The sequence below is a fragment of the Stegostoma tigrinum genome, chromosome 15, assembly GCF_030684315.1.
Source record: "Stegostoma tigrinum isolate sSteTig4 chromosome 15, sSteTig4.hap1, whole genome shotgun sequence".
Taxonomy (NCBI): Eukaryota; Metazoa; Chordata; class Chondrichthyes; order Orectolobiformes; family Stegostomatidae; genus Stegostoma; species Stegostoma tigrinum.
The window spans coordinates 25,666,706-25,684,295 of NC_081368.1; the positions used below are offsets into that span (position 1 = coordinate 25,666,706).

Consider the following 17,590-nt stretch of genomic DNA (forward strand, 5'->3'; position numbering starts at 1 on the left):
CAGCTTCCCTTTTTAAGATTCAAGTTGCGTTAAGCAATTGCCTAAGAATAAACTGGTATATCATAATTAGTCACTGGAATGCAATTACTTTTTATACTGATGCCGTACTCATTATTTTCAGACTGTGTGCTATGGCATATATCTGGGATTCTTTTTTGGGGCAACACGGTGGATTAGTGGTTAGCTCTGTTGCCCCACAGCGCCAGGGATCAGGGCTCACCCTTGGGTCTGTGTCGAGTTTGCACATTCTTCCCGCGTCTGCAGGGGTTTCCTCCAGGCGCTCCGGTTTCTTCCCACAGTCCAGAGACGTGCAGGTTAGGTGGATTGTCCATGCTAAATTGCTCATAGTGTTCAGGGATGTGCAGACTATGTGGATTAGCCATCGGAAATGCAGGGTTATTGGAATAGGCTAGGAGTGTAGGTCTGGGTAGGATGTTCTAAGGAGGGTCGGTATGGACTCAATGGACTGAATCGCCTGTTTGCACACTGCAGGGATTCTGTGAATACATCCTGTTAATCCAGAGCTGACCACCTGGTGATCAAAGTCAAGACAACTTCACCTTAACACTTAATTCTGTCATTTTCTTTGACCAGTGTCGAACTTGAGATTTAGAAAAGGTTAATCTTGGCACTATTCCTCAAGGGATAATTACCAAACTTGAACTCCAATATCAGTTTGCACCAGCTGAATAGCTGAACGTAAACAGAAATCTATATTTAATGTAGATGGTATGAACTCACTTGGCATATGGAGACAAAGTTTAAATAACCCTGTGGCTCTGGGTATTTGTGAACAGACTGGATGTTGATCGAGCTGAGATTCAGTGCTGCTAAAAAGCAGGTTTATTGCAGTTTCTACACAAAATAGTATTTCACAATAAGATGGAACTGCTTAGCAGAAAGTTTGGTCCAACAGTTGTCTTCCCATCTTCATGCAAAAGATGCCTGTCTCTTTTAGAAGGTGCCCACAGTTAAGGGTTTAAAATCAAGTGTTCGTAAGGATGGGTACTACCCTGCAAGTCCGTTCTTGTGTGTAAATGCAAATTTCCTGAGACAAATCCTCAAATCAAAACAGTGCAGACCTATAACTTCCACAAACATGGTGTACAACCATTTGCAAAAAGTAATGTTGTTTAGCCAAGAATGAACAACCCTAGACACAGAAGGAAAGCCAAACAGTGAAGCAGAGTTATAAAGCACACTAAAGGTATAAAGTCTCATTTTACACAGATCAGACTGCCAAAATCTCTCATTTTGCCACCAGCTGGCAAGTTGGAGATTTCTATGCTGTCAATCTTGCTTTATGCTTTCAGGTGCTTTGTTCCTTCCTCTTTCCTTTGCACCACTACAATGGGGGCTCCTGACATACAGTGGCAGTGTCTCTATCTCAGGGATGGAAGCATGGCTTCAAGTTCAAGTTCCACCAGCTCCAGAGGTGTGAGATCTCATCTTTGAACAAGTGGATAGGAAAATATCAGCATGACTACCATTTGCCGAGTTCAATACGACAGGCAAGTAATCTTTTCCTGAATCCACTTTGTTATCACTAATTATTTGCTTGGTGTACACAGACAGTGTTGCACAGGTTGTTAACAGGTGGAAAACAGGAAATTTTTTCACTTAAAATGTGGCTTTCTCACTGAACGTTACGAAAATAAAATTTCAAATTTTACATGAAGGTTTTGATTAAGACATTAATAAGTTTTCAGACAGTGCATTGTTTAAATTTGATTGGCAAGTGCAGTAGATCTGAACATTCCATGTCAGACAACGAAAAAATTGAAAAAGATACCTTGTTAGTAGAGTTAAATTCTATTTAAAAAGTTCACAAAAACTTTCTACTTACGTTCACTTAAGAAATTTCAGTCTATTTTATGGGTTTGTTTTCTCATTCAATATCATTTCCTGTAAGGTTCCTATCTCCTAAGATCAGAAGACATGTGCACAAGTCTGTTCCCAGGTGATTTGAGCGCTGTGTAACAAGGTGGTGCCTACACATGACTTCTCTCAACGAATATATCCAGCCCTTCCCACCAAACCACCAGGAGATCTGTTCAGCTCCTAATCAGAATCAGCAGTTGAACTGGAATCCATACTCATCCCCATTGGGAAGTATGACACATAAACACTAAGAATATGCAGTCTGTGCACATTCCAAGAGTGCTCTCGTATGCCTCTTTCCAACAAGTTCAAACTGGCATTCTCTCCTGGATCAGCAGTCAGCTCCAAGTGTCCAAACAATTCAGCTTAGTCAATGTCGTTGCACTCTTGCTCCTGCAAATTTGCGGCTTCAAGCTCTTTCCAGCACTTAATCATGTAATCTGGGCAAATATTCTAGCATGATACTTACCAACATGATCAGAAGTGCCATCCTACGCATGAGATGATAAACAGAGTCCAAGGGATCAAAATTAATCCAACCCCTAACTCCACGACAAAGAGATGGAACATGAAACTCTAAATGTTGGGCACATATTTGTGTTGTGGTGAATTGCAAGGCATGCACATAACCCATTTTTCAGCATTGGGGTATTTAATTATCAAATTTAAAAATCAGGCTTATATGGAGCAATTTGAACCTAATTTAAATTTAACAGCTGCCAGCTGAGCTTCCAGAAATTTGGGAAACTTGGCAGTGCAAGAGAGGTGAAATTTACCAGCTCAATTTGTTCAAAAGTGTTTTATAGCAATCCCTGTGGACCAGGAGGAGCAGGAGTGCTCTCCCCTTCAATTAAACCTTCAGACTAATTTCTTCCAGACTCTCTTCTTTGCTGCGATTGGTAGCCTCACGTCCTTTTTTGCCCTATCTCCAGTATGTCCCATAATTGACCCCTGCCCTCATCAACCTCTCATGCACTCCCAGTCTGCCTCAGGCTCAATGGGGACAGTCCTCACAGGTCCTGGGCATTGGTCTCCTGGCTCTGTTTTCTCACAGGCCAGCTAGCCAAGCTGTTAATCTGAGCAGTAGCTAAGTGGAAAATGGAAGAAAGAAATTAAACGAGGTCTTTCCATTAAATCAGGGAAGCCGTCATAAGACCTGGCACTGTTGACTTTCCTCCCCACCATTTCTTTTAGGTGGACATCAAAAATCCAATGGCACATTTGACAAGCAGCAACATCCATAAACATACTAGCCAGCAGGCTCTTTCAAGTTACACTAACAACAGCAGTTTAACCAGTAATTTAATTTCATGTTGCTTGCAGGGTATTGCTGTGTGCTGCAAAATGGCAGCAACATTCACTTTGAATTCAACAACAGCAAACAATTAATTGTATTCACAGCATGGATGGGCAGATTTGAGATACCATGAGAAACCTCATGAACATGAGACTTATTTATTATGACCATGGATAATTAAGATAAAATTGAACGATGAACATTTAGCAAATATTTTACTGAAAAAAATGGAAATAAACATTAAATTTGTTTCAAGACTGCCCAAAGATTAAACAGAATTCGAAATGCATTAAATAAAGTCCACAAGTTACTTAATTGTAACTGCATTCTTAAAGCACTGCTGTTACAACAGTGACTAGACTTCTTCATTAATTATTCCAATTCAGGCCTCTAGTTTTCAACAGAGCAATCAAGACAGCAACTCCAAGACTGCAATGAAGAGGCAAACATTGTACTAAATTATATTCAGGAAGTGGAATACTTCCATCAGGATTTAAAAAATTGAGAGAACTGCAACAAATGACAACAAATTACTGAGCAGTCAAGACACAAAATAAATAACATGCTTAAAAAATACAAAGCAATTGTATTTTCTAAATGCATAAAGTGGCAGATTTATTTAATAAAATAATAAAAAACTGTGGATGCTGGAGATTTGAAACAAACAAATTGCTTGAGAAACTCAGCAGATCTGACAAAATCTGTGGAGTGAAGGCACTGTTAATATTTCAGGTCTCAAGAAGAGTCACTGAATCTGAAATATTAATCCTACTTTCTCTCCAAAGAACCTGTCGAGTTTCTCAAGCATTTGCCATTTTTGAACCAGATTCAAAAATACACACACAGTCTTAAAAGAGAATGAAATCAAAACAAAGTAAATATTGAGGGAGTAAGAAACCTATATCATAATGTCAAACAAGTGAAATAGAAAAATTGCTCCATTTTTCCCTCTCCCCAGTCTCCAACCAGTCCCTTAAAGGGTTGGAACTGCTCCCTGTCCTCGATCAATGCCTATAAAGCTGCAACTACTGCCCAGAGGCAAATCTCCAATTATTATGACCACATCTTCCCCCTGGAAAGCAGCCAGTAAGGCAAGGGCATTTGCTATAATGCCAATGTGATCTTGTGCAGATGGAACACCTTCTACACACATGAATATAGGACAGACAATAAACATGCATTCAATAACACTGCAAAGCAAACATTTCTTGGTCCAATTTTCACTTCCAAAAGTTGTCAAGATCGTCACTTCAGAATCTGGGCTGGCTAGTTCACTCCCCTAATAACAATACTCACCTCTTTCTCCAAATTGTCTCCACTCCTAGCAGGATTAACTCAGTTGAAGAAAGAGGCTCTCGGAGATGAGCAGCCACTTGACCTCTTCTACATGATCATTCTATCTGTGGTCATAGCGCATAGTGGCAGATTAAGCCACCATCAAGTAATCGTATCAGAACCAGAATGGTCACCTTACAACTCACATTCCTATTTGGGTAGGGATATTGAACGTTCATACAGTGAGACCCCTGCTTAATATTTCTTTCTTAACTTAAGAATTCAGACAGAATTAGACTTGGAGATCAAATCCGTGTTCTGCCTGTTCTGCGTGGCTCAGTCATATAACGAAGACCATGTCTGCACACATTTACATCCAAAATCAATCGCTGAGAGGGTATTCAAAATAAATGATTTTAGTAAAATGTATAAATTATTACAGTTTATATGACGTTAATTTATTCCAGTTCTTACCTCCTCCTCCAATTTGACCACTTTCCCTTGTGTATTGTTCAAAGCTTGATCCCGGATTTCAATGTGTCTTCTCTGATCCTCATTGGTAGAACGGAGAGCAGAGAGCTCCATTTCCAGCTTCTCCTTCTCTCTTAAATTTTCTTTATCTGGTGAATTGACATAGGCAAAGAAAGGGGAAATAACCATGCATTCCAGAAAATAGAAGAGATGTACATCACACAGTATGAACTTGATAAGAGCAAAGCTGCCCAGTGCCATTGATGGACTTCAGAGAGAACACAGATCAAACTCCAACTCAAGTTTACAGAAGGCCTATGAACTTTACCAGAACGATACCAGGGATTACAAGCTTCAGTTATTGACAATTTAGGGGATTTAATAAATGGGTTTAAAATTACGAACAGTTTAGATAGTGTAAGTAGGGAGAAATTGTTTCCAATGACAGGAACTTTAGAGGGTCTTATTTAAAGTGTCAAGAGAACTAGACCAAAAAGATAATGAGAGTGTTTTGTTTTAACATACAGCAAATTGTGAACGTCTAGAATTCACTGTCACAAGGAGCTTGATGGGATTCACAAGGGTTCTACATTCATTTCAAATAATGCCCCAACAAGCAATAACTCCACTACCTTCAACAGGGGTTTGTCCTACTCTCTAGTATTAACTTTTATACTGTAAGTGTGTAACGTATAAATTTGAAGTGTGCAAATTTTTATTTTACATAGGCTGTTAATGTAATAACCTCTAGCAGAAATGCAACAGTAATAGACTTGCAGTCTTTTGACTGCATACTGATTACATTATCAATATCCATTTGACCACAATTTTTCTGATTATTAGATGATCTTTGATAGAAAAATACTACACAAAACATGGTGTAGATTAAGAACCGCAGATTTGAAAGAACTGCAAGGCAGAACCCAAAGTCATTCCTCAAGTTCACGAATCAGAATCATATCACCTATCAGTTGAGATAACGGGGACTATCTAAAATTCCTAATACATATAGGTCATTAAAGTGCAGCAACTGTCGTTAATAATTAAACATTCTGAATATTTGATTTCAACCTTCCACAATACCAACTGCTAACTGCACTTATAAACATTGCTATGTAATAACTTCAAGGGCATCTGTGTTGTTTTAAACTTGACATTTTACTGAATACAGCTGAACAGGCTATCATTCAATGTTCAGCATCTACACTGCAGATGCAGAGTCTAGTCACAATCACAAGTCATAATTTTCTCTACTGACAAACTTAGTTAAGTTCAACATGGACTGAACATTCCAGGAAGGTAATTTAGCTCGGCACAGCAGATAAGAGGTTCCAGTATGGCGGAAGCCTGGAAAGACCACTGATTAGATTACCATACTTGATTTATGTGTATCAATGGAAATTTCAATGGCGCTATCTTTGCTGGATGCATGATCAAAACCAAACTAAGAAACAAAGAAGTGATTTTATTCATTTAAAGGAATCTCTAAAGTCAAATCAACACTGCAACAAAGAAAAGGCAAATGAAGTGGGTCTGATTTTATTAGTTAAACTACAGTGTCACGGACTTCCTGCTAACAAGACTGACCATCCAAAAGAAATGGCATACAAATACAACGTTTTGTTTTCTTTGAATAACAAGGATTTTTCACAGCTTCAAAATTATGATCTTTATGTTAAAAATACTGCTGTGAAAATCACACTTTGAAAATAGTTCAAGAAAGGGCCTTTGTTGGGAATTCTGTGAGAAACCTACTGATTAGCTGCTTGGTATGCATGGGGTACTTTCCAAGCTCAGGAGCCAAAAGGAAATTCAAACCACAGTAGACATAATCGCCAAATTCATTACTCTGCTCCAAGCAGCCTTCATGTATTGGGGCCCGCTCTCAATCTCAACAACCGAGAAATCAAGGTAGGACATATGCATGATTATGTTAGCATATCATCCCATCACAATCAAAAAATCATCAATTAGACAATGATATTCAATTCCATACGCTGGACTGGCAAAACTATAAAAACATGAAGATTGCCACAGCCATTGGCGTTTACTTTCCTTTTGTTTACACTTGTATTTATCAAAAATCACATCTGCTTTTACCAAGGAACAAAGGAAAAAAGGGGGGAAAACATATGCAAATATTCTTTGGTCTACAATTATTCTGACAACTGCTGCCTCCTTACTTGGCTGCCTGTATTATACTAAACTGTGCACTTGAATAGTTCCCCTTGTAAAAAGTGAAGCTTGGGACACCATTTTTAGCAAAGAGACAGGGTGCCTGCAGCACATCAAAGCTCACCGCACATTCCAGAGATTGTGCTCTTGGAAATAAAGTGCACAGCATTTGGGGATTCAAAGATTAAACTTGCCAGCCACGTTGGTGTGGGAATGCCTTCAAGTTCTGACAGTATTCATATATGAAAAATCAAAGCAACATCAGGAATTGATTATTCAGAGGCTTACACATTTAACACAGATAAGTCTCGGGCCGATAACACATTGCTAGAATAATGCATTTACAAAGCCAGTTTCAAACAACTTTTCCCCAAAAAAATGCCACGGGGGCCTTTATTTCAAGGAAGTTATTGTGTGATTAAAGCAGTTGGATTGATTAAATTAAGCTATGATGGATGCCCAGAGTTGTAACTGAACAAATTATGACCCCCTAAAGAATGGAGCAGACAACCTTAGACACAATACAGTATGTTGTGCCAAATTTATTACAGACCTGATTATAACATTTAAGTAAAAACTACACATTTAAAAATAACAATATTCAGTGGCAGCAGGGTCCAGAGCAGGTGGTGGTATCAGGAGCTTATTTGTTAGAATATGTTCGAAAAATTGATAACTGTTGCTACTAGTTATTAAATGTAATACGAAATTAGAAAAGCAAATTTGTCCCAAGATGAATTTATATTATAATGCACATTGAAAAACAAAGAGCTTTTCAGACAATGTTATTTGCATCAGTGGCCCGAAACCATTCTCAACAGAATACTCTGACACGACGCAAGTGGAAGAATGGAACACATGGTTGCAATGTTAGGACACAAGACACAGAAGCATAGGTAGGCCATTCAGCCAATCACAACTGCCTTGCCAAAGAGACTGTGGGTGATTTGATAATCCTCAACTCTTCTGGCCACCTTTTCCCCATAACCCTCTATTCCCTCAATGATTAAAATATCTTTCTCAACCTTGAACACACTTAACAATACAGAGTTGACAACCCTGTGCAGTAAAAACTTCACAGATTTGCTAACCTTGGAGAAGAAATTCCTCACGTGTCTTAAAACGTGCAACCCTACACTCCGAGTTTATGCCCTCCTGTCCGAGACTCCCTCCCACAAGGCAGAAACAGCCTTTCTGCATCTACTCAACTTCTCAAAGAATCTTCTATGTTTCAATAAGGTTGTCTCCCATTCTTCTACATTTCAAGGCCAACCTACTCAACCTCTCCTTATCAATTCCTCGTATCAGTCTACTGAACCTTCTCTGGACTGCCACCATCACCAATATGTTATTCCTTAGATAAGGAGGGCAAAACTGTTCACAGTATTCCAGCTGTGGCCTGACTAGTGCCTTGACAGTTTTAGCAAAACCTCCCTATTTTTATACTCCATTTCCTTCGAAATAAAGTCCAACATTCCATTTGCCCTCCTTACTACCTGCCGAACTTGGTCGCTACCGTATTATGATTCTTGGACGAGGAGTCTCAAATCCCTCTGGTTCCATAGCTTTGTGCAGCCTTTCTCCACTTGAATATGATTCCGTTCATCTGCTCTTCCCTCCAAACTGATTAACTTCACATTTTCCCACATTATGTTCTATTACATTTGCCAAGATTTTTGCCCACCTGTTTAACTTGTCTATACCCTCTGCAGACATTTTGTGCCATCATTACCACTTGCCTTCCCACCTATTTTTGAGTCATCTGCAAACTTGGCTACAATACATTGACTATTGACTTTTCTCTTCCAAGTCACTAATATATATTGCAAATCATTGTGGATCCAGCACTGATCCTGTGGCACTAGTTACAGGTTGCCATCCTGAAAACGCCCTTACCCCAACTGTTTCTCTTCTGTAAGTCAACGAATCTTCTAACCATGTTAATACACTATGTCCAATGCCACAGGCTCTCATCATATTAAACAATCTAAATGTGTGGTACCTTATAATGTCTTCTGAAAATCCAAACATATTACATCCACTGCTTGCCCTTTATCTGTCCTACTTATAACACCCTCAAAGAAATCTAAGTAAATGTGTCAGGCATGATTTCCCCTTCATGAAGCCATGCAGTCTCTACTTGATTATATTATGTATTTCTAAATGCTCTGCTATTACATCCTTCACAACAGACTGTAACACTTCCCTAATAGACATTAAGCTAACTGGTCTGTAGTTATCATTTTTTGTCTCCTAATATTTTTAACTAAAGATGTTGCATTAACAGTTTCCCAAACCTCTGGAACTTTTCCAGAATTGAAGATTCTTGGAAGGTTACTACCAGTGTATCCACTTTCTCTGTAGCTACTTACTTCAACATCCTAGGATACATCCACAGGATCAGGTGACTATCAGTCTTCAGCCCTATTAATTTTCCCGGCACTTTTTCTATCGTGACAGTTATTGTATTTACTTCCTCTCAATCCATTTGCCTCTTGGCTATTTAGTTATTTTAGAATGCTATTAGTGTCTGATGCTGTAAAGACTGAAGTATTTATTTAACTCCTGTCGTCATTTCCAGATTCCCCATTATTATCTTCCCAACTTCATTCTCTATAGAGTCTTTGTTCACTTTGGTTTCTCACTTCCTTTTTATACTTTTCTTGATGTCAACCTTGATATTCCTTGCAAGCTTACGAAAGATACTGTTCACAATTCAAGTGGACATGAAGCATTAAAATTTCACACACATGTAATATGATTTGTCAAAATTCTAGTGATGATCAATAAAACAGGAAGCATTGACTTTAGAACAAAGGTATCATTACAATTGAAATTCAAAATACTGCTTGCGTATGTACCAATTTTCTCAGAAACTACAGCAGTCATTGGAGATTGAACTGTGTGTCACAATCAGCTGCCAAGATGTTAATCGATTCTCTGCGGCCATATGAGCACCATTGAAGGATTTGAAATGAACATCCAAAACCATCACCATCAATACAATCAATTTCATTATGGGCTATTGTGTCAAAATATTATGGTGCACAGCAAACAGAACAGGGACAAATGAAATTTCAATCTGATCCATACTGAGTGATGTATTACCTCCTGGAAGATAGGGTAGAAAATTTCAAAGAGAATAGTCGTACGTGAGCAATCTTCGGCATCATTGTGGTGATTGGCTACAATCAGATAACAGCAGCAGTCCACCAAAAAGCTCAACACTGACCATCTTAGCTTCAAGCACCAGGACAGCCAAATAAATAAAGTACAAAATAGGAAAAGGAACAACTTATCTGAATACCTTCCATAAAAATAAAATTGATCATTTTAATAATAGCTGGAGTACATCCAGAGTTGCACTTATCAACAACTACTATTTTGTTCTGCAGAGCATGGAAGCCAGTATGATATTGGCAATGATATATCTTTATAATCTTTTACTTCAGGAACTCATGTCCATTTAAATGAGGTCCAAAAGGCAATCAAAGAAATGGCCTCAAAAATTTTTACTGTATGTACTCAGCTTTGCAACGACACATTCAACTTTCGACTTCAAAGGCCAGTGACAATGTCAGAACAGAGTCCTTTCAGACGCTGAGTGATTGTGCATTAGTTCCCACGCTTTAGCAGTAGCCTTGGTTATTGAATTAACTAATGGTTTCACGCAATTCAAACAAGAAAAGGCTACTTACTTTGCCCAATGAGCTGAGCAATAGTTTTTCGGCTGTCTTCAGAACCTTCACATTCTTTAACAGCAAGCTGTTTGTTGGCAGTTTCCAGTCGATCTACAATTTATAGAATGCAAGAAAATTAAACAAGAAAATCTTGTAGGCAAGTGAACATAGAGAAGAACTGAATGGTTTGTTTTAAACAATATTTTTTTCATGGGACACAGGCTTTCTAACTAGGCCATCACATACTGCACATCGATAATTGTGCTCAAGATGATGGTGGCGAGCTGCCTTCTTGAACCACTGGAGTGCTTGAAGTTGAGGGACACTCAATGAATTTAGGAAGTGGAGTTCTGGATTTTGACCCAGTGACAGAAGCAACAGCAATACAGTTCCAAATCAAGATAATGTGTGGTTTGGAGGCGAATTTGCAAGTTATGGTGTCCCCATGAATCTGCTGCTCTTGTCCTTCTAGGGGATAGGTTGCAAGATGGGAATCTGTTGTCAAAGGAGCCTGGATCAGTTGCTGCACTGTGAGAGTGGCATTTTGCAGCATAGCAACATTACAAAACTATTCTCAATTAGTTAGGCCAATGGGCTGAAGAGTGACAGATGGAGTTTAATCTAGATAAATGTCAGCTACTAAATTTTGGTAGGGCAAATCAGGACAGGACCTATACGCAAAGTCCTGGGGACTGTTGCCAAACAAAATGGAGACTTGAGTGCAGGATCATTATTCCTTGAAAGTGGAATCCCAAGTAGGCATGATAATGAAGAAGGCATTTTGTACACTTGCCTTTATTGGTCAGTGCACCGATTACCAGAGTTGGGAGGTCACTCTGCAGCAGTACAGGACATTGGTTAGGCCACTTTTGGAATACTGCATTCAATTCTGGCATCCCAGCTCTTGAAAAGATGTTGCTCAACCTGAAAGCATTCAGAAAAGATTTGCAAGGACATTGCCAGGGTTGGAGGTTTGAGCTATATGGAGAGGCTGAACAGGCTGGGGGCTATTTTCCTGGAGCATTGAAGGATGAGGGGAGACCTTACAGAAGTTAATAAAATCATGAGAAGTGTGGATGGGATGAATAGTCAAGGTCTTTTCCACAGGGTGGGGTGGGAGGGGGGAGTCGAAAACTAGAGGACACAGGGTTAAGGTGAGAGGGCAAAGATTTAAAAGGGACCTTAGGGGCAAAGTTTTCAAGCAGAGGTTGGTGCATGTATGGAATGAACTGCTAGAGAAAAAGTGGAGGAAGCTGGTGTAATTAGAACATTTAAAAAGGCATCAGGATGGGTATAGGAATAGGAAGGGCTTGGAGGGATATAGGCCAAATGCTGCAAATAGGACCAGACTAATTTATGATATCTGGTCGGCACTGTCAAGTCGGCCGAACAGTCTGTTTCTGTACCGAAAATCTCTACGATTCTAGTTCTGAGAAACCAGCTCTGGTGCTAATGCTACAATTGGTTACCACAAAAGTAGTTCCCACAACAATAAGCTTTAAAATCTATGATCTGGTATTTATACAGCCTGTCAGTGCTGCGGTCGTTCATGTAAATAGTTGTTTTTAAAACTCGTTTTCACTTGAAGTTGAGCACCAAACAATCCACAGGCAACTCCTAGGCTTCTCAACCTCTTGTGACTTTGTTTGTTGCCACTGGTTAAAACTAACCTTTCAAATGGCCACTTTGCCACGGCCTCACCCAAAGCTCACCTACACAGAGGAGTCCAGAACTAGGGGACACTGCTTTAAAATTAAGAGTCGCACTTTTAAGAATGAGGCAAGTGTATTTAAAATACAGGTTCATTGAACAAAATAAAACTTGAGAGGACAAAGCACCTGATCTGGATGAATTGGATATACATGTATTAGAAGAATTCAGGAAGGAGATGTAGAGGTATCACTACCCATCAGGAAATTACAGACCAGTCAGCTGTTCAAATGTAGGAAAAATAATAGAATCCTCAGAGAATGAAAGAAAAATTTAGAAACTGAAAAGTAAAATATTGTTTGACCAACCTTATTGACATTTTTTTTTTAAAAGCATTAACAGGGAGTACACAATGGTGTGCAATAAATACAATTCATCTGGATTTTCCAAAGGCCTTCAACAAAATACCCATAATGGACTACTGAATAATGTCAAACAATGTGAAATCAGACATTCAGCAGAATGGATCACAAATTGCTGTCAAGACAGAAAATGGGGTGCATTGGTGAGGGATAGGTTTTTAGAGTAATAGAAAGTGGGAACTGGTGTTCCAGATGGATTAGTGCTGGATCACCAGGCTGGAATATTAGCACCAAAAATTTGGATTTTGGGCTCTTAAATATACTTCCTAAAATTGTACGTAACTTAAAATCAGGGGAGGATTGAGCAAGACTGCAACAAACTGGGGAAAAAAATTAATAAACTTGCAGAATGCAAGGGCTCAGAACAAAGTGGCAGTGCCCTACTCGAGCCAAAAGTTCAAGTTCAATCTACTTCAGTGATATGTCATGAGCATATTTAAACAGGTGGTTTGAAAATATCTAACCTTCAATAATGAGCAAATGATTGGTAACGAAAGTGAGGGGGTCATCTCATATGTGGAAAGTACAAATACAGTTGAGTACAAAAACAGAGAGAGATCCAAGATTACAATTACACCAATTACTAAAAGTTGTTCCACAAGTTGGCAAGGCCTTTTTAAAAAAAAGCAAACCAAGTTCTGGGCATTATTTTCGGAAAGATTGGATTGGATTGGAAAGTAAGGAAGTTATCCTAAACCTGTACCAAACAATGGGTGGATAACACTTGAAGTCACTTATGAAGTTCTAGTCACTAAGATGGCAATAGTGTAGGTCTCCCCAGCTGGAGTTAGTCTGCTCCGTTCATTTCTTTTGTTTTCCTCTTTTTGTAGGCTTTATTTTCTCTTCTTTCCTCTAACTTCCCACTTCCCATCCTTAAGCCTTGACTGAATTCATCACGGATTCCTAGCCTCAGTGCAGACTCCCAGCATTAAGAGCTACAAGGCAAGAGCTGGCACAGCTGGGTTGGGAGGACTGTTCTACCGAACTTCTTATTTCTTTATTTTTCCCATTTATTTCTATGATTTTGTACTTATGATGGCACAAAAACTCTGCAGTGCTGGACTTGACTTTTCTAACTTTTTCCCCGAAGAATTTATACTTAAGAATCTGTGCCCAGGTACCATTGTACCTAAGATGGCATCATATTTGGTGACTTGCAAACTTTTCACTGTACTCGTGAGTACATGTGACAATAGAGCTAATTCTAATTCTATTCTTTGCAGATACAATTTACAAGAGTGATATCAAAAATGAGGTTGTATAAATATCAGGAAAAGATAGTCTTTGCCAATAAAAGGGCTTTAGAATTATTAGCAGATACAGAAAGAATATTCATCTTGTTGGAAAGAGTGGAATTAGAAGCTATCGTCACAAGATAGTCACCAAGAAATCCAACTGAAAATTCAGAAGAACCTATACAATGACTGTGGCTGGAATCAGCAACTTACTACTACAGAGACTAGTTACAGAAAACAGTACAAAGGAAAGCTAGACAAATATTTGAGGGAGAAGGTTACATTGGGAGATTTACATGACAGAACTTACACGAAGGCCAGAGTGGAGCATAAACAAAAGCACCGGTTGGCTGGGTTGAACTGCCAGGTTCTGTACCACACATCCTGCATGAAATCCTATGTAATTGATATAAAACAACTGCATATATCCTAGCATGATGTACAGTTGTTTAAAAATGAAAGTCCCCCACTGTTAATAGTTCCCTGCAATACAAACAAGCAGTTTCTACAGTAACAGGGGGTCACAACCATAAATGGTAGAATTACTTCCAAAGCTGTTTTCTAGCATAAGTGCACCCATAGACCTGGCCCTCTATTTTGGACAGAGATGAAACACCTTCATCGGAGGCTCACTGATGTTACCTAGAATGGTGACGAAACACCTGAAAACTAACCTTCCAGCTCAGCGAGCAAACTCACATCCATGAAACACCAGGTCAATGGTTGTCAATTCAAATACTGACTGACATGGTATACTCAAATTACAACAGAAGTATAGCTTGGAAAAATTCAACATAAATTTTAAATTACATATTTTTGGATAACTAGAAGCGAATTGCAAGCTGGATTCTAACAAAGAGATTTTGATGGTATTTATGGTAATAAATACCCATAGGTAATTCATATGACTCCAATACAGACTACCATATCAGAACAAATGTCAAATTCCTGAAGATTTTAAACCAAAATAGTGTTCCTGCCCTATAAATTGGCAATTGGTGTCAGTTTTTAAAAATAGTTGCTGTATAGAAAAATGCTTTAACCAAAATTCTTTAGAATCCCTCCATGATTATTCTACTTATGATAAAATTCTCTTGTACTTAACAACTGTACAAAATAACAAAAATATTATACTCCTTTGTAATATCACAAGTGCAGGTTTATTGAAATTTATGCTGGCCTGAAAATTTATGACACGTCTTCACTTGTCTAAATTACTGAATACCAGTCTGATGAGCTCATTTGAAACTCTATTTCCAAGCTTTGCACACTCTCATTCACTTCCCCTACTCACCTACTTTGCAGAATGTCACTTTGCTTTTTAAAACAATTTTGTTACATCTATTATGTTTATTTTGCTTTATAAATATCTATCCTATTCATCCAGTGATGAGTCACTTCTATATGCAAGACATAAACAACAAATGTATAGCACTACTTGCGAAATTCTTTTTTTAAAAAAACAGCTAATTTACAATATTTCTCATTCATGTATTAAAATAATAATGGAAACAGCAACAGAAACAAAGGGGAGAAAAAGCATGAGAACCACAGCTTACAATTAATGTTATTTATTTTTATATACCAGGGCTTTTTGGTGAATTCTTCCACCCTAAATACTTGCATGTGTATCTCATTGCATGGACTCTGACTTTCTTTGCAGTCTCCATTCCCTCCCTTTCATAGACAAAGATTTCAGTCTCCATGCCATATAACCTGCAGCATTCCTACCACACATAGCCACCTTCCTCTGCAGCCTTTCGAGCTGCTTTCCAAATAGGACATTGTGACCAACTTCTGAAAACTCTGAATTCTGATGGTATCAGTCTTCACATTTTGAGAGGCATCTTTGTAGAACAAAACTGAAGTCTGTGCAATTTGTTAATGTTGAAAGCAAAATAATCTACAAGGCTGGAAAAAGTTCAGGAGAACAAAAGGTTTTGGGTGAAAATATAATGCAAGGGTGAGAACAAATGCAAATAAAGCAAAATCAGAGAGGGAAAATAGAACTTTGGCAGGCAAACGAGCAAGGCCATTTCACCAATCATTGTTCATCCATCAACAAATACTAAGCATCACCACACTCTGCTGCTTAAAATCATTTCATCATATGCTCCTACTCGTCTAACTGTAGATTTACTCCATTTGTTGATCAGTTTATGCACAGTTATTGTCTCACATTCATCTTAAACTTGCTATTCATTAGTTCAACTCTGGGTCCCATTTGTCCTACTTCACAGCCAACAACAGCTGTTCTTCCCATCCCTGATAACTACTTCTAGGTTTTCCCAGAAATCTAGCTTTGGTCCTCTCCTTTCGTTAGCTGAAAGCAGAATGTTGGATTTCACTTGTACACTGTCAATACCTCACTCACCAAAACCTACTGTCTATCCCTCCACTGTTTCAAATTATCAGACTGCTTATCCAACATCTATTACAGAAGACACAGAAATTTCCTCCAACAAAATATTGGCAAGGCCAAAAACAGTGTTTTCTATCCCCAACACATAATCCACCCCATCATCAGCTTCATCTTCTCAAATGCACCTTTCTAAGATTGACCCAGGCTGTTTGCAACTTCACAGCGACGTGACCCCCACGTGAGCTTTCAACATTTCCGAGACACCACTGAGTGGCCTGCTTCTATCTCTAGCATCACCTCTCATAGCTCCTGACTCAGCCCTTCTGCTGATATCCTTATCTGTGTCTTGATTATTATTTAACTATTGTATCATACACCCAAGTGGTCTCTTACATATTATCTTCTAAACTTGGAGATCATCCAAAATCTGCTGATGTAACTTGCACCAAATGCCATTCACCTATCACCCCTGTGCTTTCCGATTTACACATGCTCCTGGTTAAGTAATACAAAAATTTTAAAACTCTCATTCAAATGCCTCTACAAACTGGCCCTTCTATATCTGTAATTCCCTCCAGTCATACAATACTCTGATCCACCCTCACTTCTTCAATTCTAATCACTCCACCACAAGAATCTATGAATCTAGTTGTCTCAGTCCTGAGCTCTAGAATTCTCTTGCTTAACCCTACAGCCTCTACATGATGCGATCCTTCAAGACTTTCCTTAACATCCAACTCTTTGCCAACTTGCAGTCATCTGCTGTAATATACAGAGACAAAGCACACTTCTGCAAAGCACTGTGGAACAAAGAACAAAGACCAATGCAGCACAGGAATGGGCCCAACAGCTGACCAAGACCACAAAGACATATTATGCCCTTCTGAACCAAAAACCTTTTGCTTCCAGGTGATCCATATCCCCCTATCCATTACCTATTCATACTTCTGCCTCTTAAAATGTTGCTATTGTATCTGCTTTGACCACGTCTTCTGGCAATGCATTCCAGGCACTTACCACCCTGTGAAAAAAACCTGCCTTTTACATCTCCTTTAAAGTTTACCCCTTTTTACCTTAAACCTATGCCCCCTAGTTACTGACATTTCTACTCTGGGAAAATGGTGCCAAGTATCCATTCTATT

The 17,590-nt window shown here is 38.8% G+C and overlaps 1 protein-coding gene across 7 annotated transcripts in view; it reads right to left on the reverse strand.

The window, feature by feature from the left end:
• Window positions 1-17,590, reverse strand: part of amot (angiomotin) — a 146,866-nt gene that overhangs the window by 17,127 nt on the left and 112,149 nt on the right. For all 7 annotated transcript variants that reach the window (XM_059651385.1, XM_059651382.1, XM_059651380.1 and 4 more), the window contains 2 exons: window positions 10,798-10,890; window positions 4,928-5,073 (listed from right to left, as the gene is read on the reverse strand). In XM_059651385.1, coding sequence (XP_059507368.1) covers window positions 4,928-5,073; window positions 10,798-10,890 — 239 coding nt within the window. The remainder of the gene's footprint in view (window positions 1-4,927; window positions 5,074-10,797; window positions 10,891-17,590) is intronic.